The sequence below is a fragment of the Lepidothrix coronata genome, unplaced genomic scaffold (genome assembly GCF_001604755.1).
Source record: "Lepidothrix coronata isolate B3197 unplaced genomic scaffold, Lepidothrix_coronata-1.0 Scaffold148, whole genome shotgun sequence".
Classification (NCBI taxonomy): Eukaryota; Metazoa; Chordata; class Aves; order Passeriformes; family Pipridae; genus Lepidothrix; species Lepidothrix coronata.
The window spans coordinates 1,173,316-1,196,215 of record NW_016690328.1 but is presented as its reverse complement, the minus strand read 5'-3'; the positions used below and the strand labels follow the sequence as shown (position 1 = coordinate 1,196,215).

The following is a 22,900-nucleotide window of genomic DNA, read 5'->3' as shown; positions in this document are numbered from 1 at the left end:
CTTCATTGTATCACAGAATCACAGAATCATGGAATGGTTTGGGTTGGAAGGGACTTTAAAGCTCATCTACTTCCAATCCTTATGGGCAGGGACACCTTCCACTGGACCAGGTTGCTCCAAGCCCCATCCAGCCTGGCCTCGAACACTTCCAGGGGTGGGTTATCCCCAGCTTCTCTGGGCAAACTCTTCAATTGCCACACTACTCTCATAGTGAAGAATTTATCCCTAATATCTGATCTAAACCTGACCTCTGTCAGTTTGAAGCCATTCCCCCTTGTCCTGTTACTCCAGGCCCTTGTAAAAGTCCCTCTTCAGATTTCTTGTGCCCACTTCAGGTACTGAAAGGCTGCAATAAGGTCACTCCAGAGCCTTCTCTTCTCCAGGCTGAACAGTCCCAGTTCTCTCAGCCTTTCCTCATGGGAGAGGTTCTCCATCCCTGAAATCATGTCCATGGCTTCCCCTGGAAGTCCTTCCCTTTTCCTCCACTTATCCCCCTTCTACTTCCTCCTTGAGTGGTTTGTCCTTAAACAAAAAGTGAGCTCACAATAGATAATTTTTATTTTTATTTTTCATCTCCCAAAAATCCTACAGGGCATGGTTTAGAACAAAGTAAAAAAAAAAGACTAATCCACCACCTGGATGAGGCATCTCCCTTTTGGATGGTAAAAATGAAGAGATGTTCAGTCGTGATTAAAAATGGCCTGAGAGATTTTTACCTTTACACATGAGAACACCCAGCTGCATGACATCCAAAAGCTCTAAACAAACCCTTTCTTAATAAATATTTGATCACACAGATCCATTATTTACAGAAAACAAAGAGAGGTTTAAATAAATGTTGTGGCTCAGACCTTGGTGAGGTTAAGTTGCTGCATTCACACAGTTCATTTATCACTTGGACTGGCACTGACTTGAACATCGCTTCCCACAGTAAGCAGCTGTTTTGTAAATGGGCTGCATTAAAATACAGTAAAAAACCATGCACAAACAGAATTTGCTTCAAAATAGAGCACTCTTAAATCTGAAAACTCAGCCTGCTTTTCACAGGGAGCCAGGGAGCAAGGGAAAAAGAAATTAGTTTTATTCCAACCACCTGCTGCTGGGGAAGGGTCTGGAGCACAGGTCTGATGAGGAGTATCTGAGGGAGCTGGGGGGGCTCAGCCTGGGAAAAAGGAGGCTCGGGGGGACCTTGTTGCTCTCTACAACTCCCTGACAGGAGGGTGTAGCCAGGTGGGGATCAGTCTCTTCTCCCAGGCAACAAGTGACAGGTTCAGAGGAAATGGCCTCAAGTTGTGCCAGTGGAGGTTTGGATTGGATATATAGAAAAAGATTCTTCACTGACAGGGTTGTTTAGCACTGGAATAGGCTGCCCAGGAAATTGGTAGAGTCACCATCTGTGGAGGCATTTAAAAAGCATCAAGATGTGGTGCTTAGTGACATGGTTTAGTGGTGGACCTGGCGGTGCTGGGTTAATGGTTGGACTGGATAATCTTAGAGGTCTTGTCCAGCCTAAATGATTCAATGATTCAACTGAACTGTTGAAAGCACTGCCTCAAACAGCCTTGTTTGCTGCCCAGACCATGCTGCTAAGATAAATGGAGCCTGAAAGAAGGGGCAGATACGTAGCAAAAAGCTGTTTCAAGGTTCTGTAGCAATACAGACAGTGTGGAGACACATCTGACAGGAAATACAGGGAAACATCCTTATGTGGTAGGTTTTGAGCAACCTGGGCATGGAAATTAGTGATATCATTATAAGGGAATGGACTGTTTGAGGCAGCAGTGATGCTGGAAACCATTCTTCAAAAGGGGAGGAGTGGGAGGTTGCAACAGAGAGCAGAAATGAAAAAAAAATATGGCTTAATGGGAGAGGGAAGGGGGGGAATAAAAATAAGTGCTATGGAGGAGAAAATGCTTTGAAATTGAAGAAATTCCATCTGAGGGGGAAGCACATAGAGATGCCCCTGAGCTGAGCTGGTATGTTGCTGAGAAACACAAAGCAAGGGTCTGCAAATTGGTTGGGTTTTGAGAGATTCAAGCAATTTGGGAGGGTCTTCTTTTCCCAACTGGAGTTCATGATACAGAATCAGGAGGACTCTGAATGGCAGCAAAGTTTCCTTCTGCTGCTGAAGAGGGGGATTAAGGCTTAATCATAGAATTAAACAGTCACTTCAGTGATGGCTTTTGCTTGGAGTCCTTACAGAGCTCCAGGTTCCTCTTGCAGCTTTAAATCAGCTCCCATCACTTTCACAGGCAGAAACTGCCAGAGGAAAGAATAGCTTCATGATCCCCCAAATAAAACTTCCAAGTGCCAATTATCTAAAGAAGAAGCAAACTCAACCATGCTGTCAGTGGTGACAGACACAGACAAGCAACAGCAACACGAGGTTGGTTGTATAAGCTGCACCTTAGACTGTCATTTCACCTCTGCTATGAATGCTCCACGTGAGCATCCAGCCTTTTCTTGTCCTTGGAGATCACAGGATTACAGAATCACAGAAATATTTATTTTGGAAAAGACCTCTGAGATCACCGAATCCAAACTTTGCCTGATCACCACCTCGTCACCCAGACCATAACACCAAGTGCCACGTCCAGTCACTTCTTTAACATCTCCAGGTCTGGTGACTCCACCACCTCACTGGGCAGCCTGTTCCAATGTTTGATACCCCTTTCTGTGAAGAGGTTTTCCCTCAGCCTCTTCTCATATGATTTACTCTCCAGACCCTTCCCCAGCTCCAATGCCCTTCTCTGGACACGCTCCAGCACCTCAATGTCTTTCTTGAAGTCAGGAGCCCAGATTAAGGAGCTGTATTTGCATCAAGATATTCCAATCACGTTGGTCCAACATGGCTTTGCAGCATGTTGGGTGACTCCTGCACATGTCAGGCTGCAACTCCGTAATGTTGTGGTGCTAACTGGCTGTTAATTTTAAAACTAGGCTTTAAAACAATTTAATGGCATTGAAAGACATGGTCTTAGGGCATATCCACAGCAAAAAGGAGAAAAAAAAATTTCATTATCACAATATTTATAACAAGTGCTTTTAGAGGCTACCACGTCAGAAAATTTCAAAGACTATGAGAAGGTGATTTTTAGAACTCAAATTTTCTTTTGTTTTTTAAAACATCAATGAGTTATTTGTGCAAAAATTGAAGCCAATTCTTTTTTTGGTGGTCCCCAAGAGATAAGATCTCTGCAAAATGTCACAGATTTATAAGGCTTTTTTCCTTAAAGCTCCAGCCATCAAAGGGCCCCTCTGTGCATCCATGAAGGCCAGACCCAGGAACTGCTTCTTTACAGGGAAACCCCCTAATTGTTCTTGGACCACACAATTAGGTCACTGAACTGCTGTTTGCCTTTGCCATGCCAGGGAATACAAATCAGCTTGACTTCCACAGATGTAGGGAAGGAAAGCAACCAGCATCAACCAAAGCAACACAAGCAGCTCTTCCAAAACAAATTAGCTTCAACAGTCAGCACAGAATCCTTCAGTCAGTGTGGCCAAGCTGAATTTAGGCCAAACTTTGCATAAAATAGAGTAACTGGTTTAATAATTATCTGTGGAGTCTGAGTTGTTTTTTTTTTTTCTTCCTCTCAATCCATCTGCAGAAGTTCTGAGACACCAGAGCAAAGTGAAACTGCCCATCTCCTTTAGTGATGTTCAGCCCACCTAAACTAACCTCAAAGGCAGCTACTGAGACTGTTGGGTGTCTAGATATTCCCTTTTTTCCAATAAAGCAGTAGGTGACAGGCACAGGACTCATTTTCCCTTGAAATATTTGTGGTGTAATTAATATTCTTGCACTTTTTAGACAAAAGAGAGAGCAGAATGTCCAGAGAATCAGCCATGAGATATATCTATGTCAGACATCTCCCGTGAGATAAGTCATGTTCTGAAAGCAATTCCTCCTCCTGGTAAAGGGAGTTCAGACATTTGGACACACATTTCTCCACCAAACACACTCATATTTGCTCCCATAAATCCCTATCTGCCAGAGAGCAATTTGACCCATGTCAAAATTAGTGTTTTAAGATGGGTGGGATGAATCATTTTCTCTGGGGCATGGACAGGGAAATTTCATGAGACAAATCTGGGCCACTGGGATTTAATAGAAAGGGTCATAATTTCTGCTCAGGGCCCAGGGGATATGAGACCCTCACTGGAAAGAAAGGCACTGAAGCAAGTCTAGTGCAGGAGATTATTTCTCCCGGTTTCTCCCTGCCAGATTTGTTTGCTTCTCAGTCATTTCTCAAACTCAAATTTTCCAGGGGAAGTAGGACAGCAAACACTAACTGTCAAGTTTCTGTGACCAAAAGGGTTTTCATATGGAATAAGGACTTTGTTCCTCTGCTCCTATATCAATATCCAACACTTACTCTTTAATCTTCATTTTGACTCTGTGTGTTCCTACAGATAATGAATGCAGTGGCCCAGCTTAACTGTTACTGTAGTAAAAACACGTTTAATTACAAACAACTATTCTGTGATGATAATTTAAAATGAAGGAAAAAAAATCTGCTAATAATAATTAAAAAAAATATTCCACAGCTCTGACAGCTCCCACTAAACCTTTTGGAGTTTAAACCAAAAAATAATAAAGTAATAAATCACTACTGTTAGCACACAGAAGAAAGGTACTCAGCAAGAAGATCTTGACATTTATTTAAACATTTCTATCATTTCAGAGAACCTAAATGCCTGATTTTGTACTAGTTAAGGAAAAACTGTTAACTGATGCTTTGTTACAATAATGTGCAGGTTGGGAGTGGTGCTCCAAGCTGTATTGTTGAAGTGACTGCAGGAATTATATGCAAAAAATATGTTAAATAACCAGCCACTTAATCTTTACTCCTGACAGAGATCCCTTCATTAAGGTCTACAGCAGGTCTTAAGCTTTAATGCTTCAGCAATGTTGACATTTCTGATTTCTCAATTTATGTACACATTTGTTGATAGACTCGTAAAAATACTACTTACACACACACACATTTATATACATATAAATAGGAATAAATAACAAATGTATGTCAGCCAGGCTGCATTTACAGGGTAATCACACTGTAGCATGAGTAACAGCTAAATATACTAGTGAAGTAGTAGTTTAACAAAAGAAGAAAAACTCAGTAAGCTTTGAAAAACAGCCCATGCTTTAGATCCTTGACAAGTGCAGGGGGAATTTCCAGTGTATAAAGCCATGGCAGGTCCCTTAAAAGCAGTTCACCCACAGGGCCATCTGGCTGATCGTTCTCCCAAACCCATCCCAGATATTTCTAAAGCAGCCAAAACCAGACACACCACCCAGAAGGGTGATCTGTACTCACACGGCATTATCCACAGGGATGTAGGTGGCATCAACATTAATTCCCACAGAGGCCTTTGAGGGCTGTGAGATCAGGGCCCTATGGAGACAGTGTCCTTTTGGATGTAAGATGAGCCGATAGCATGGCACATAAAAGATGAGGCATCATAGGCAGTTTGACCAACCCCAGGCAGCAGGCCAGGGCTTGAAGTCACAAAAGCTTCACCTCCTTTTCTGTTCACATCTCAGGGGGCCTCATGAAAGAGCTGAGTTTACATATGTTCGACTCCTGATTCTCACTCAGCAGTGTACAGGGAACTTACCTGTGCTCTGCAGGAGGTCTGGATTGCACGTTTTCTTTAGCAGCTGAATTTTCCTAAGTGATATTTGTCTATATGGGCTTCTTTCAAGGGCAAGAGAGACTCTGAAGTGTTTTCCTGCACATACCAGCCGGTACATATTTATGTCCTTAGCTGAGGTTGACTCACTAAAACTGGCTCTATCTTCACTTTGATCAACATATCTGAGGAATAAAGGGCCTCCTAACTGGGCAGGCTATTTCAGCATCTCCTGCTGGCTGAAGAAAGCAGCTCCTTCAGACTGTGTTGCTTTCATTTTCTGCCTGACTACTCTTTGACCTTCTTAGCCAAAGTCATCATTAAGTCATTTGCAGCTCTGCGATCAGCTCTACAGTCAGGTCAAGTATTAAATTCATTCTGGTCTCATTTTAGACTTCATGTGGTACATAACAAGTTATTTTCAAAGCAAATGCAGGATTACATTCAGGGTGACACGCATTATCTTGAATACATATATATACATTTAAAACCAAAACGGAGCTGAAGACCACACTTATTTTCTGCAATATCAAAGTTCTACAAAGTTGCTCTTATCACTCACAATTTGCAAAATACATTTCACTAGTAAATGAGCTGTAGATAATTTTAAAATCACTTTACATCAGAGTAAAATGCCTTTGGCTCTCACTCCTTTGGTCTAGAGGTTTGCCCCAGACCTTCAGAAATCATTATGTCCAAGGGCCAACAAGAAGGCATTATGTACTTTCATGGACCTCAGCTATATTTTGCCAAAACAAGACTCCAGATACATGAAAATCACCAGTTGATGGTTGAGGAAAAAAGGAAACTCAAGAGTTTTTGTTCCATCAGTCCAATCCAGGCAATAACAATTTTTTCTTTGTTCACTCCCCCACCCCCTTTTATCCCTAGGAAGCACTAACTGTAACCATCCAAGAGTTCTTTCTGGTCAAGCCATTTTCAAAAAGATTAATGTTTGTGAATGTGTTTTATTCTTGCTCCAATGAAGAAAAAAAACCCAATTCACAAAAAAGACCCTTGAATTGCCTTTAAAAAGTGCTGAACACCATCCCCAGAGCCATTATTCTCCAACCACATCACGTTGTTTGACAGCTCAGTTGTTTTTGTAAAGAACTGTTGCCTGATTATAGGGAAACACTCCAAACAGAAGCACATCTACACTGAAATGATGTGCTTTTTATGACATCTTTCCAAGAACAACAGCAGCTAATTTTTGACTTTCCTACTGGGAAATGTGTGTTTAATATGCAGATTTCTTAATGACTACTCTAAAGCTAATTGTCTGTGCTACTGTAATTTAATCATATATATTTATATATATATATATAAAGTTCAGCTTTTACTTAGAATATGGTTTATCATCTTTCCAGGTAGCACAAATGCAACACAGCCAATGTGCCATGTGGTTCACAGCTGCCAAGTGTTCTCTTTATTTTAAATATTATTACTGAAAAATATATATCTATATAAAATATAATATTACATATATATATAAAATATTAATTTAAATATCATTACTGAAATCCACAGGGCTTTTTTAGACCCACTTACTTGGTGCTGACTGGCTTTTGCCAACTGCTCATTGGCTGAGTCTACGTTAGAAGACGCCGTCTCAATGTTGGCTTCAATACTATCTGGAAATAAGGACAATAGAAGATAATCACAGGGTACAAACCTAAAACAAAGACTTTATACCAACAGCAATTCAGCAATTTACTCCTGGGCATAAAGGGAGGAGCAGCCTCTTGTTTGGGAACTGCAGCACTGCAGGGAAGTGGCGACAACACCCATTTTGGTGAACACCCAACCTGCCAGCCAGGCAGGAGGACTGACAGCTCTCCATTGTCCCCTGGCAGGATGGAGGTTACCTCTCATCCCATTCCCACTGAAATCCATGGGAAGAACGACAGGGCATTCAAAGGAAAGCAGCTCAAGCTTGATAAATCTACTATATTAAATTATAAAAGGCCCATGGCAGATTGTACCTGGAATTATATTGATATTATAGCTCAGGGTAAGATGTCTCTGGGCACACAGGGGGTGTTGACCATCCCCAGGTATTTGGACTTGATCAAGTCACCTTGGACAATGTCCCAGTCCACAGAGAGCAAGTCTCTGGTGCGCAATTCATCCCAAACTACAACACTTGATCAGATTAAACAAACCACAACCCAAACTCCCGGACCACATTCCCAAACTGCAAGGGAGGTCAGTATGGATGGCTCAGATTGAGACTCATTGCCTAAAAGTAAAGCACAAAAATTTCACCCTGTGTTGCTAAGCCTGGCATGGGGGAAGCTGGAGGAGCCACGAGGAATCAAAATGAGACCGGAAAAGAACAATTATCCTTGAACATTGCAGCCCACAGCTCCCCACTGCCACCAAACTGAAATAGTAACTTTGACTCCCAACTGTGCTTAGAAAGCAAGACACCTGTGGTATAAAACCTGCAAAAAAGGGCTTGTGTTTCCAGCAAAAATCTTGACAAGCTTGTCCCCTAAGATAAGTTCAGCCAATAATTTCTGGCCACAATGGAAGAGTATGTGCCCTTGGTCTGATCCTGAGTGGTTTTGAGCAGAAAATACACCATGGAGTACATGAACATGATCAGGAGGAACTCAACCACAGGTAGAAATTTGAAAATAAACTCTAATCCTTAATAAAACTAACAAAAAATTATTCAATTAATGGTATTAGGAGTTGAATTAAGACATGCTACAAAAGATTCAAGTAATTTATTCTTTGGTTTCAAAGGAAAGAACATGAATTAATGTGGCCACTTTTGTGAGGGACAAAGAAATGAGAGTTTGCAGATAAACTGTGGAAAATGGTTCCATTCAGACTTTGACAATTTTAACTCAGTGTTAAAGTCTGTTAATGTAATTATGCATTTGTGATAACTCAAAATAAAATAAAAAAAAATCAAACAAACAACGAAAAGGAAAAAAAAAAGAAGAAAAGCAGCAAAACCCCATCAAATCAACAGAAACATGGAATAAACAACTTTAATCCTAACACTTGGCAACCTGGTAAAAGTCTTTTATAACGCCTGGAAGAGATGGTTTCCCAATCCTTTTATTTTAAATTATGTACACTGTAGTGCAGAAGAAAAAATCTATGTGGTCATACCCTTTTATAGATCGATTTAACATCATTTTATTTGCTATATCCAATGCTTCTAAAAACACTTTTATTCAGACTTTAACACCATGGTCTTTGTTTGGCATCACTGACCTCTGCTCAAATGCTTTCCTTACTGTCAGGATTCAGCAGGAGGGGATCAAAAGGCCTCTTAGGAATTCATCCTCTGTCTATGAAGATATTAAAATCCTCTTCTACAGAGCCTTGGAAGAGCTACATCCACATACGTGCACATATCGGTGTGACAGCCTTGAAGAGCTTCCAGTACTGCACTGAGCTGAAGGCATTTCTAGGAAAGTGTCTGATTTTTCATTCCAATGCCAGCAAAACCAAACAAAAAACTAAAACAAACACTCAAACAAACAAACAAAAAACTCCAAAAAAAGATGTTCTGAATTATTAAAATGATGAACAAAATCACAAATGGCACAGGGTCATGGAATCATGGAATGGTTTGGGCTGGAAGGGACCTTAAAGATCATCCAGTTCCAACCCCCTGCCATAGGCAGGGACACCTTCCACGAGACCAGGTTGCTCCAAGCCACGTCCCACCTGGCCTTGGACACTTCCAAGGGATGGGGCAGCCACAGCTTCTCTGGGCAACCTGTGTCAGGGTCTCTCCACCCTCACAGGGAAGAATTTCTTCCTTATATTTAATGTACAATTACCCTCCTTTGACTTAAGGCCATTCCCCTTTGTCTTATCACGACCTGAACTTGCAATAGTCCCTCTCCAGCCTTCTTGTAAGTCCCCTTTACGCACTGGAAGCTTCTCTTCTCCAGGCTGAACATCCCCAACTCTCTCAGCCTGTCTTCACAGGAGAGGTGCTCCAGCCCTGGGATCATCTTGGTGGCCTCCTCTGGCCTCATTCCAACAGCTCCACGTCTTTCCTGTGTAGCAGCACTGCAGGTGGGGTCTCACAAGAGCAGAGCAGAGGGGGAGAATCCCCTCCTTCAACCTGCTGCCCACTTTGCCTTTGATGCAGCCCAGGACACAACTGGTTTTCTGGGCTGTGAGTGCACATTGCTGGGTCATGTGGAGCTTTTTGTCCACAAACACCTCCAAGTCTTTCTCCCCAGGGCTAGTCTTGATCCATTCTCTGCCCAACCTGTCTTTGTGCTTGGAATTGCCCCAAGGTCTACTACCACAAAGAGGTGTGCATGAAAAACTAGGTGCTTTTTGAAACGTGGCAGACAGATTTCAACCTGTCCCATCACTGCACGCTCTTGTAAAAAGTCCCTCTTCATCCAAAATTAAGGATATATCCCGATGGAACACTTGTTAATGTCAAAAGCACAAAGTCTGACCATGGCTTTGGGCTACAAGATAGAACTTTATGTAGGACACCACCTACATGTTTTAACATAATTTTTGATGGGGTTTGGAAGGGATGGATTTGGGAAATTTGGAAGGGGTGTGGGAAATGTGCTGAACATCTTAACGACTGCCTAATCAAAGTACAGAACTTGCAAGTGTATAATATTTCCCAGGATCTAAGTGCAGACACCCTTTGCTGCTCAATGCCTCTTAAAACCTGATTGGCCTCAGAAAATTAATCATTCAGGCATAGAGGAGCTACAGAGGAGAAATCTGTGATATATATCCTTCTAAAACAAGAGTAATCTGTCTGTGCTTCTCTTGGGGCAGGAGGAAATCAGAGAAGCAGCTTAATTTAGCTTCCTTAAAAGGCCCTCCAGAGGAACCCAACGCTTTCTGCTGCCTGCAGGGAGGCCTGAGGAGATTTGCCTTCCTTAGATAAAATTAAACACTGTGAACGCCCCCTTAGTGCTGCCTGGAATGGGATAATCAGATCTTGTGCACTGTGTTTTGCAAATATCACTGATGTTTTCCCAACACAGGCTTTTCCAAGTAGGATGGACGTGTGTTCCATGTCGTTTATGAGCTGATGGGATGTTACAGGGAGAAGTTGGACCCTGGTGGCCCTGCCTCTGCTCACTTGTTCTCCCAGTGGGGGAATACCAGCCTTGGAATAAGCAAACCTCCCATTTAAATTCTATTTTTGAAGCAAGTTGTAATCCTGAGGCACAGGGGAAAAATTAAAACAAACAAAACCCCCACCAAAACAGCTCTAAAACGCCATAAAAATGAGATATAAATATGTAAAGCAATTTAATGAGATATATCTGCTGATTAACACAGTCAGGCAAGGGAGGGAAAGAGAATTTGGGCCAAATCACAAAGAAATAAGCAGTAAATCAATGATGTTAATAAGTCAATGATGAATGTGGCACTGGCAGCTATTTCAGTGAATTTTTGCTGAACTGGTGATGCTTCACAGCTTCACCTTGGCCACTTTGAGGGTCCTTCCAAGGAACTTCGCTTGGGGATGCAGAGTCGAGGGTGGGAGGATCCTTGGTAGACTGAAAAACCTGTTGGAAGGATCTGCCTTTTCCTTTCTCTTTGGCTTTGGCATGAAGTGACAGTGACTTTGTTCCCAAATAAATATGATAATCCAGTCCTGGGGCTGGGATCCCATGACAATTTTCTGTCCTCAGACTGTGATGGCAAAATTATGGTACAGTTTGAAAGCAGAAACCTTAAGGAGTTGTGATCACCATTTGAGTAAACTGAAGGACAGGGCTGCACCAAAGCAGATGGTGGTTGCAAACAAATACACCAAGGAATTAGGAAAATATTTATAATTTTTCATCTAAACCACAGTCTTGCAATAGGAGCAGTGAAGGCGACAGAGCCATCCAGCTTTTAGATGCAATTTGATATGATTTTATGTCACACAGAGACAGAAATAATGATGACTCCAAGAAGTATCTTTCAACCTCCAAGAGCTATTTACCTGTCTCCTGAGATCAACCCTTCTAATGACCAACAGTTGGAGTCTTATATATGAAATTACTGGAGTGACCTTGGCTGGAGTGGGGGTTCTGCCCTGATTTACCAGGGAATCACCCCCATCACCTGAGTCTTTACAGCAGCAACAGTGGATTGGTTCCACAAGGCAGAGCTTCAGTAAAACCACTTGAAAGACAGGCAAGTGAGCTCGTGAATGAGAATTTTAAAATGCTCCCACTTGGCAGAAACCAAAATGGGCCCCTTCAGGTTTCATAGTATGCTTTTATTTTTAGCACTTTAATAAGCTTAACCCTCTTTTATCGCTACAACTTCTGGCTAAAAATAATCAATATAACACACTGAGAAGCACAATAAAAAGAAGAGGAAAAAAGGAGTATTTTGGTAATGCATAAAGGTTTCTTTCCTAATTAAAAGCCAAGTTTGGAGGGGAATTGCTTTCAGTGTGAAAATGAATTTTGCCCATTCGAATTGCCGTGCACTTGGAAAGTTTTAAGTGAGTTTCATTCCACGAACAAAAGACCCTCAGGCTGAGCACAGGCAGAACTTTAGATGTTAAGGGAAGGGAAAACTATGACAATTCTTCCAGAGTGAAGTTAAAAATGGCTTAGGGTTAGTCATTTGCAAACTTCAATGTAAACATCGAGTTAGAAATTCTGCACACGAGAGGATTTATAAAATAATTGTGCTCCTATGTTAAACTCAGGCTAAATGGGTCACACTGGCTTAGACTGGTGCAATGAAATACAATTTTCAGCTCTGTGAGTCATCAGGAGCTGTGGTTATTGCTTCCAGTAGAAGGCAGAGAGAACCCAAGTTCCTTTTTGATTTCAGCAGAGCTCTAATTCTGCCACCCAGCCACACATCATGACCCTCAGAGGGAAGGACTGAGGCACTGAACAACCTCTCACCATCATTTCCCAAGCAGGCTTGGAAAGGCTGTTTAAACCACCCTAAAATGTCATAACCAACTCTTCCTGTTGGTTTTCTTCAGCCAAAAGCCCAAAGCCCCCGGCCTGTATGAATAAAAAGTGGCTCCAAGGCAGTGGCCGAACACCAGCATAAATTTACAACACTTTTTCTCTTCTGAATGATTTATACTGTCCTTGAGACGCAGCTTGGAAATGTCAAGTATCTGCTACATATGTATGCACTGAAAAATGGTACTGCCCTGCCAGGGGTTTGCCATGACTGCCAGGACGTGCCTCCCAGGGATTTAAAATTCAAACAGTGCCCTGTGTGGATCTGTTGGAAAATAGCACGTCCTGTCAGGGAATAAGGCACCTCACATCATCTGCTCTGTGCTGAACGGCACAGTGCAGAAATATCAGGGGTTTAGCAGATGTAAAACAATTTACTGTTCTTTCTTACAGAGACAAGTGGCCTCAAATTCCTGATATTTACCACAGGAGAAGAGTATCCTGAGGGTGTGGGAAGACTATCCTGGGGCTGTGGGTATGGACCCTGCCCTCACTGACCAGTGCACACTTGCAGATACCTACCCAAGGTGTTTATAGTTCTCATATGGTTTTTGCTAATCCCAGGCTCTAGTTTTAAACCCACAAAATTTGCACGTGAGGATATTGTATCATGGCAACAGACATAATTCACATTTATTTTTTCCATTTCCTTCTATTTCTGCTTCAAAAAAGGTATTTCAATAAGATGTTTTTTTGGCAAAGAAATTTATGGGTGTGTCAGATTTATTTTTTCCCCAAAATAATCTCTCAAAGTACAGAGCAAAAGAGCTCAAATAGCTTTGATTTGGAAATTCCAGATACTTGTCTGTATCATACCCTTTCTTTTCATAGAAGCATGGAATCATGGAATGGTTTGGGTTGGAAAGGACCTTAAAGATCATCTCATTCCACCCCCCTGCCATGGGCAGGGACACCTTCCACTGGCCCAGGTTGCTCCAAGCCCCATCCAACCTGGCCTTGGGATGGGGAATCCACAGCCTCTCTGGACAACCTTTCCCTTGTGATTTACACTCAACACATTTTTTTTTTAATTCTGTAAGACATCCAAATTAAAGAAAACATTATTTCAAACTGCAATAAAATATGTTTCTTTAAACTTACAAATAAAAAAAGAAGTAAAGATCAAAACTATATTTTCTTTTCAAATCCAGCTCATGAATTGGCACAGTTTAGACAAATCCCTTAATTTAATTTGCATGCAGTATTTTTTTGAAGTCCAGTTCTGTCTGCAATTAACACAAAGCTCACTTCCCATCACATCGCTGGTGCATAAGTTATCAAGTCCTACAGCTCAGTCAACTGATGAAGTCTCAATCTGAGTTTGTCACAGGAATAAATTTGACAGAAATAAATATATATTATTTCTGCTTACTGTCTTGGAAAGATCATGTCTTTTACCTAGAAAGAAAGGTCACTGATATTTCCAACTTGCTTTCCATGGCTCATTTGATTTACTAAACCTGCTCAAGTCCTGCTTCCCAAACAGTCTGGTTGTGGCAAAGTATTCACCTCCCAGCAGAAATAAACCAACCACCTGGGCAGCTTCTGCATTTATGACATTTACTGCTCAACTGCAGCATTATTAGGAACTGTGAGCACAACAGTTCGAACTTCCCAAAAATTACTTTGGATAAATTGGTGCGAGAAGAATCCCACTGGTGGCAATAAACCTCACAAAAGGAAGAGCTTTGTTTCTTGTACAAAATTAGCTGGCTCATTAACTGTAATTATCCCAGCCCAATCACATTATGAGGGTCAAAAACAGAAACAAACACAGCAGACAAATTTTTAGGCAAAAGTGAATTTGCAAGTGTAGAGTCACCCATTATTCTTCGCCTGATAAAGCAGCACGTGCTGATGTACCAAATGCACTGCCAAATGTAAAAGTCCTCACACAAGGGATGACACAAAAACTCACACTCACAGAGAGCAGGAACGGGAGAGGAACACAAAAGCTCATTTTTTTTTTTTTTGTGTTGCCTGTTATTTAGGGTAAAATGAGTCAGTCAGAGATCACAGCAGTCCAAACCTGACTCCAGCAACTCAGTCACAGCAGTGGTCACCAAATGGGCCTTACACAAAACTGAGCCTCTTACAGGCCATTCAGAACTGTCCAAAACCAAGGACATGTGAAAAGTTGTGGAGGCCACGACTGCTGCAGTCCAGACAAACGGGGAGAGCAAGGCCAGTGGTGTAAAAAACACCACAGAATCAGAAAACCACAGAATGGTTTGGGTTGGAAGGGACCTTAAAGATCATCTTGTTCCAACCCCTTGCCATGGGTAGGGACACCTTCCACCAAACCAAGGTGCTCAGAGACCTATCCAACCTGGTCTTGAACACTTCCGGGGATGGGGCAGCCACAGCTTCTCTGGGAAACCTGTGCCAGTGAGGCAGTGACCATGACCTTCAAATTGTTGCCTACAAGGCAGTTAAGGGTAGTAACACTGTCCAATTGCAGCAGCTGAGGTGGTTTGCAATAAAGCTTTGTTAGACTTAGATGGCAGAACAACAAAGTGATGACAGGGAATATACCAAAGATGAACAAAGGAATTGGAAGTTTCTTGGGAAGTGGAATAGGTCATCCCTGAAACAGCCCAGTGCACCCTTTCTTCATGGGCTGTGCTCTGTACTCACATGGAACTCCATGTCTTCACAAGTGGCTGAAAGGAAGACAGCCAAGATTTCCAAATTCCTCAGGAACCAACAAGAACATAAATGCAGCCAATCCCATAACAGCCTCCTCTGAGACCACTTAGGAAACTTCACCAACTGAGAGACTTTGCAGATTCCGTTCAACTGAACGTTGATATTAAAGCTGTTCCACTCAGGTATTTGGGGACTATTCTCAGGAAGTGTTAATTTTCTGCAGATGTCCCAACTGAGACACGTAACTCATGAGGGTTTAGTTAAGAATCCAGCTGAGAGATTTCCCAGCCTGGTTTTCAGTTTGTGTGCCTGAAAACAGACTCTTGGCTGTGCCATCCAGGCAGCCAGACTGGAGGAGGATGTGCTGATGGGCCCTCCTGACAATGCTTATGTGTTAAACCAGTCTTCAGGTCAGAATGGCAACAAGGATAAAACAGGCAGCAAAGTGGACCTGATTTCAAGGGGGAAGAAAACAACAGAAAACAAAACAAAGAAAAAAACCCACCAAAACAAAACAACAAAAAAAGAAACTCACCAAAACAAAAAAAAACCAAAAAAAAACCAAAAACCCACACCCCAAAATGAAAAACCTTCCCTGTATTCCAAAGCTTCCAAAATAAGCAACTCATTTGCATTCATGCAAATATCTTTGAAGGAAACGTATTGTTATTATTGTCATCATTAGGCAACAAGTGACAATGGGGTGCATCAGTGAATATGAGCACTGCTCAAGGACTGAATATATTGACCCCATCAAGAAGTTCCTCTGAGACTGAAGGAAAGCACCAGCTGCCATGTCTATACTTCTCCTGTCAGGTCTGTGGGCCCCTGCCTGACAGAGGCCATGTGGAGATATTTAAGTGAGGGAGCATTGACTTTAGATCACGTTAAGAAGTTTCTCCACCCTGTTATTTTCAGATATAAAATGCCCCAATGTCAAGAGTGAAATGAAACCTTAGTAGCACCAAGATCTAAGTCTGGATAAGTGTCGGTGGGAAAAGAAAGTCTGAGGAAGTCTTTAGCTTCACACAGCAGGATATTGGTCTGTTCCAGCAAGTCCAGAGGAGGCCACCAGGTTATTTAGAGGGATAGAGCAACTCTGCTATGAGGAAAGGCTGAGAGAATTGGGGTTGTTCAGCCTGGAGAAGAGAAGGTTTTGGGGTGACTTAATTGTGGCCTTCAAGTACCTGAAGGGAGCTGCAAGAAACATGGAGAGGGACTTTTTACAAGGGCCTGGAGTGACAGGACAAGGGGGAACGGCTTCAAACTAAAAGAGAGTAGATTCAGATTAGGTATTAGGAAAAATTCTTGACTGTGAGGGTGGTGAGGCCCTGGAAGAGGCTGCCCAGAGAAGCTGTGGATGTCCCATCCCTGGAAGTGTTCAAGGTCAGGTTGGACAGGGCTTGAAGCAATCTAGTCTAGTGGAAGGTGTCCACGTCAGGGGGTTTGGAACTGGATGGTCTTGAGGGTCCTTTCCAACTCAATCTGTGATTCTATGATTCTTTCAGCCAGCCGGTTTTGTTGTGTAAAGATAGATTTGTCTGCATTTGGTCTGGACAAAGAAGGGGAGGATTGGTAAAATACCTCCTGAGTCTGTGCTGTTGTACTTTTAAAATAAGTGCCTGGTATGTGATCTTGGGATCTCTTCCCATTGTAAGGAGTTGAGGAGGTTACAGATACACCAGCAAAAGTTTGGTTCCAAAACTGTTCAAAAGAGGAAGAAACATGACTCTTTCAAAAGTTTGAAATGTTTTCAGCACAATATGGGTCTTTCCTTGTGGCTTTGAGAAATGTGATGGAGCTATAAACAGTAATATAAGTGGTGAAAGTTGAATCAGAGTAGTTTAAATAAGGGATATACGTCTAGCTGGTTATTCTGGCATAACTATTATGGTTAATACACAGGTAGGATGGAAAAATAGCCCTTCTAAAACACAGAACAGCATTTCCTTTTGCTATGGGCACAGATAAATCAATAACTGTGTTATTCAGGTCCTCTTTATTCTTTGTTACAATACAAACAGGGGCCTACAATAAAAGGACAAATATCCACTTCATCAGGTACCAATATAAGTATTGGCAGCTGTGTTGTTGAGATTTTCTTCAGAGGAAACGGGGATTTAAGGATTCTCTTCTCCCTAAAACAAGTTACAAAACTGATTCCACAGAACTTTGTCTACATATCCCAGCATGGGCAATGAAAGTGAAAGCTTGCACATGTAAAATAGTCATGTTCAGTATTAAAATACTGGGAATGTTTCAGACTTCTGATGAACTTACAGTTCAGTTGAGTGGCCATATGAGTATGGAAAGCAGTGATTGCTGCTGTAACAACCCCCTCCAACATAATTTACTTCTCACAGTCCCAAATCCTTAATCCTTGGATACTTTGGCTGAAGGACCCTTGTGCTGCCATGATAGTAAAGTTTAGTGGACGTGTCCTCTTCTGGCCATCTGGAGATCTTGACATTTGTACATCAGGTCCCCAAAGTTGTCATCAGTGCACTTCAGAACCTCCTGCAATATTTATGCCCTGATGTTCTTCCAACAGATACTGAGGTGGTTGAAATTCCCCATGAGGACCAGACTCCATAAATGTGAGGCTGTTCCTATGCGTCTGCAAAGGGCCTCTTCCACTTTGCCTGTCCTCTTTTTAATCCTGACCATAATCTCTCCATCAGCTCCTCATCCATTCCCAGGCAGCATCCCATGCACTCCAGCTGCTCCCTCACATAAAGGGCAACTCTTCCTCCTCATCTTCCTTTCCTGTCCTTCCTGAAGAGCCCATATCCCTCCAATTCAACGCTTCATCCTGGGAGCCAACCTGCTCCACCTCCATGATCCCAACAAAATCGCAGCCCTGTAACTTCCCACAGATCTCTAACTCCTCAAGTTTATTCCCCACGCTGTGTGAACTAGCATCCAGGCACTTTAGAGGTGAGTCCCAGCATGTTCAATTCCTGGAGAAGATTTGGGATATTTGTCTATGACAGAGGTGCTTTGAAGGCATTTCCATGCTCACATAAAGTGCTAGAGGTAACCATGCCCACAATCCCACTTTGATGGCTTTGTGAACCCTTCCTGCCACACCACCCCATGTCCTTTTTCCAGCAATCCTGTCTGTTGGTCACCCCTCCCTCCCCCATCATTACTAGTTTAATGTCCTCCTTATGAGGTGGATCCCACCTCTCCCAAGCAGCTGCTAATCCTCAAACAGGGTCCCATGGACCCAAAACCCATGTAACCAACACCAATTTACAGCCAATTATTGATTTCACCCATTACTGTCCTCCTCCTTGCACCCTTTCCCCTCATCAGCACCCCGTGTGATGAAGCTGGACAAGGATGTTTTTGCCGAGAACTCCTGTCAGACTGTGTTGGAAAGACTGTTTTCTCATAGGTAACCCAATCCACCAACTTGTTTTGGCTTTGAGGGCTTGGACTCACTGATATAGTAATGCTTAACTAAATATTTGTAGCAAAGAGATGCCGTGACCAGGAACACAGGGACAGAGTTTATTTGCTGAAGACATAAAATAACAGAGATGTGGTTCCCCAAGTCTGCATTCTATTTCTTCCTTGCATGGCAGAAATTGCTCTCGCCCCAAGGGAGTTTCCTCAATGTGTTCATTAAGGAAATGGCCCATATGCTGGAAAAATTCCTTTTAGGTATCTGTGAGAAGCATGGATTGCTCTGCCTGTGCCATGCACAGACCAGACAAGCTCTTCCCACAACTCTCCCCTGCTCAGGTGAACCCAGGCAGGGTTTGCTCCACAGCCCTGGGAGCATTTTGCTGAGATGCACGTCCCATATTCCCTGGTTCTGTATCTTCCCTGTGTTTTCTAAACAAGCACACAAAGAGCTTTCATTTCATGCATGTAAGATGGATGCATTAAAAAATGAACCAAGTGACAAAAGAATTGTCTCTTGTCATCACTGAATTTTCACTGTGGGGGTTTCAACTCCCTTTGCCTCCTGATTCTTAATCTCACTTTTGTGTAACTTGAATGTCAAAAGATAAACAGTGGGACTCTTTAGCAACTGGTTGGGAAGATGCCCTGACTGGCTGTCAGGATTAAAAGATAGTCCTAAAGAAACCATTAAAAATCTGCTGCAGTGTAAGAAGGAGAAGAACAACAAGAGAAGAGCAACAACAACCTTATGCTGTCTCAAAGACAAAATGTCCTACTTAGTCTAACGGCTTCTCACAGGAAAGTTAGTACTGGGGTGGCTTCTATGCATGGGTAACATCTTAAAATAATAAATATTGCCTCAAGAAAAGGAGTTATGAGGATCTTGAAGCTAGCTGATGTATGTTGTCATGTCCCTCAGGGCATTAGCATCTGATGTGCTTTTAGAGATGAATCAGGCTCCAAAGTTATCCATGTACAAAAATAAGCTTTCAAAGTAGCATAAAAATTAAAAAAAAAAAAAGAGTTTTAAATATAATTTTGATTTTTTGTTCCCTGCCCCTGTAAACTGAATTTCTCAGAAGGGTGTAAGTACCTCATTTCAGTGTGAAAGAAAATATCTTATGCTAACGTAGACTTGCAAAGTTATGGGCCTGGCAAAAAAAATCTAGAGTGATTAATAAACAGCAGAGAAGAGTTTCTTTTATGATCTACATATGGCTGCCTAAGGACTTGATCCTGCTCCCAGGAGCGTCAGCGAGAACTTCAGCTGAACGCTGCAGGTTAGAAATATCCCCACAAATCTTGCTGCTCAGGAGTTTAGGTCCCTCAACAAGCCTTTAGGACTATTAGCTCTCAAATTTGGAAGGAGGCAGTTGCTTCAGAAGCACATACGCAAAAAAAGAAATAGAGAAAAAGTCTGATTTTTGTTAAGTTAATCAGAAGCGAGCAGTGACAAAGGTCAGAGGGAGTTGATCCACTGTTTCTTATCTCTCTATTCACAAAAATTGGTGGCTGTCAATGATGGTCTGCTCTTAAAGATAATACCAGGGGTTCTTCTCTTCTCTTTTCCCAATTTTCTCCTTGAGGAGGGCAACTAATGGGCAGCCACTTCAGACTATGCATATGAGCACATCATGGTGCCAGGTTTCTGTAGATTTAATTAGACACACCCTGCAACGTGGAATGAAAATTCTATTTGGGAAAATCAAGCTGCTTAATTTTCTCTACCATCATCAATAATCATAACAATAATTGCTACTACTATTGCTTTTTAATTACAGTTCCAGGTAGAAAGGAAGAATTGGATCCCTTTCCAGTTAATGTCATATATTCTTCAGCTTCCTTTTTACAGTCAAAAAAAGGAACAGATTCATCTCCCTGTGAATTGTATTTTATGCTAAACATACCAGCAAATTATCCTTAACACAAGAACCCTATTGCACAGGGCAGTTTGTCACATCAAAACATCTCTGGATGTACAAAATGCCCCAAACCCCAGGGAAAATAATCACAGCATCAACAAAGAGCTGTTCATGAGGGACAATATCACATTGGAGTGGTGGAAGAGGGTAATAAAGCCCATAATTTAAATGTGACACCTACCTATTGCATCTCCTTGCTCATGCACCATGGAGGCCAGGTCTTTAATGATCTGGTTCACATCCAACATGTCACTCTGAAAAGACAGAAAGTCCAATATTAACAAGGAATGGGGAATATCCAAGCATAACAGGCACATTCCACAGTACAGCACTGCAAAGAAAAACACAAACCCAGAAATCTTTATCCGTGTGGAAGAAAAAGAAAGAGAAAGTTATAATGCCCCCACAGTCAATAAAAGAGTCCCTTAGAGCCATGGTTTGCTGGATCCAAGTCAACCAGCTGACTCCAGCTTTGTGAAGGAAACAAGTAGAATGATCAGATTTTATGGCTGCTTTTCAGAATTGTGGAGGACTAAGGAAAAACAACAATAAAAACAACAGCAGCAAACACTTCCCTTTCTAAAAAAGAGCCATTCATCCCAGAGTGTGGATTCTTACACAGGAAAAGGCCACGTTTCAGCACAGCATCCATCTGATAAGATGCTATTCATAAACTGATGGAGATACCATCAAAAACTCACTGAGTTTGAAATCTCATTGGTGAGGCAACGAGGAAAGAGCTGTTTGATGAACAGATTCATTTATATGTTTTCAAGTAGCAAAAAAAAAAAAAAGGAGTAACTGGGTTCAGCACTGACATTTTCTCAGTGAAAACACAGCAAATTGCCCATGAGTTTGTTTCCTTCATTTCCGAACACTTATCATATAAAAGAGCAAATGTGAGCATATGTTGACTTCATACGACACTGTCTCTTATAAAAAGAATTAATTTAGCAATAATAGACATAATAATAAAGACACTGCTAAATGCACTAGCAGCACGGCAACATTACCAGAGCAGAAAAACAGACACTCAAAGAGGATGTATTTTTTTTTAAGCTGTACAAATTAGAGAATCACAGAAACATTAAAATTGGCAGGAACCTCTGGAAATCATTTAGTCCAACACTCCTTCTCAGAGCAGACAATTAAAGCAGATTGCTCAGGGCCATGTTCACTTGGTTTTGGCTGTTTCCAAGGATGGAGACTCCACTGTCTGGCAAACAGTGTGTCCATGTAGTGGGCAATCCAGCCCTGGATGCTTTCTGAAGCATTGAAGACATTTCCTAAGAATCTGCTTCTCCTGACACCAATTGCACAGTAATTCATTTATCTGTTTGGGTCCTGTTGCAACGCACGTCCACCTGGTTGGAGATGTTGGAGCAGCTCTGTGGAGAAGGACCTGTTGGTTCTGGTGGACAACAGGCTGTCCATGACCAGCAGTATGTCCTGGGGGACAAGAAGGCCAATGGTATCCTGGGATGCATTCAGAAGAGCATTGCCAGTAGGTTAGGGAGGTGATTCTGCCACTCCACTCAGCCCTGGTGAGGCACATCTGGAGAGCTGTGTCCAGCTCTGGGCTCCTCAGGACAAGAGAGACATGGAGCTCCTGGAGCAGGTCCAGTGGAGGGTTACAAAGATGATGAAGGGATGGAACATCTCTCTTATGAGGAAAGGCTGAGGGAGCTGGGGCTGTTCAGCCTCAAGAGGACACACTGAGAGGGGACCTCCCCCATGTCTGTCCATGTGTGCAGGGAGGGGGTCGAGGATGGACCAGGCTCTGCTTGGAGGGGCCCAGCAATGGGACACGAGGAATGGGCAGGAACTGATGCCCAGGAAGTTCTACCCGAACCTGAGGAAGAATTTCTTTACTGTGCAGGTTCCCCAGAGAATGTGTGGACTGTCCTTCACTGGAGATATCCCAGAACCAGCTGGACACAATCCTGTGCCATGTGCTCCTTTCTTGAGCAAGGAGGTTGGACCAGATGACCCACTGTGGTCCCTTCCAACCTCACCCGTACTGTGATTCCACAATCATGTCAAAGGGCCTGGTTGCTTCCACCCCACTTTCAAAGAACTCATTTTGCTTACTGGCAAATCTAGAAAATGGTGCAAAATGAACCCAAGTCCTTCTACTGAAGTTTGCTGTGAGAATATAATTGGCATAACATTTAATCACAGAATTGCATCAATTTGCAATGAAGCCTGGGAGCCACACTGTGAATTCTAAAATATACCAAACTGTTGAATAACTGAAGATATAGAAAAAAAACAAACAAAAGGTTTAAAAAGCTGGGAAATCATAAGAAAGCAAAAAAAAAAAAA

General features: G+C 42.2%; 1 protein-coding gene and 1 long non-coding RNA gene across 7 annotated transcripts in view; one reads left to right on the top strand and one right to left on the bottom strand.

The window, feature by feature from the left end:
• The window catches only part of TSNARE1 (t-SNARE domain containing 1), a 479,220-nt gene that overhangs the window by 169,708 nt on the left and 286,612 nt on the right, over positions 1-22,900 (bottom strand). For all 6 annotated transcript variants that reach the window (XM_017828461.1, XM_017828457.1, XM_017828456.1 and 3 more), the window contains 2 exons: positions 20,757-20,829; positions 7,192-7,274 (listed from right to left, as the gene is read on the bottom strand). In XM_017828461.1, the coding sequence (XP_017683950.1) occupies positions 7,192-7,274; positions 20,757-20,829 (156 nt within the window). The remainder of the gene's footprint in view (positions 1-7,191; positions 7,275-20,756; positions 20,830-22,900) is intronic.
• Positions 149-9,810, top strand: LOC108503958. Its single transcript, XR_001876946.1, has 3 exons — positions 149-158; positions 8,699-8,701; positions 9,680-9,810. It is a non-coding gene; the product is annotated as an uncharacterized LOC108503958 (long non-coding RNA).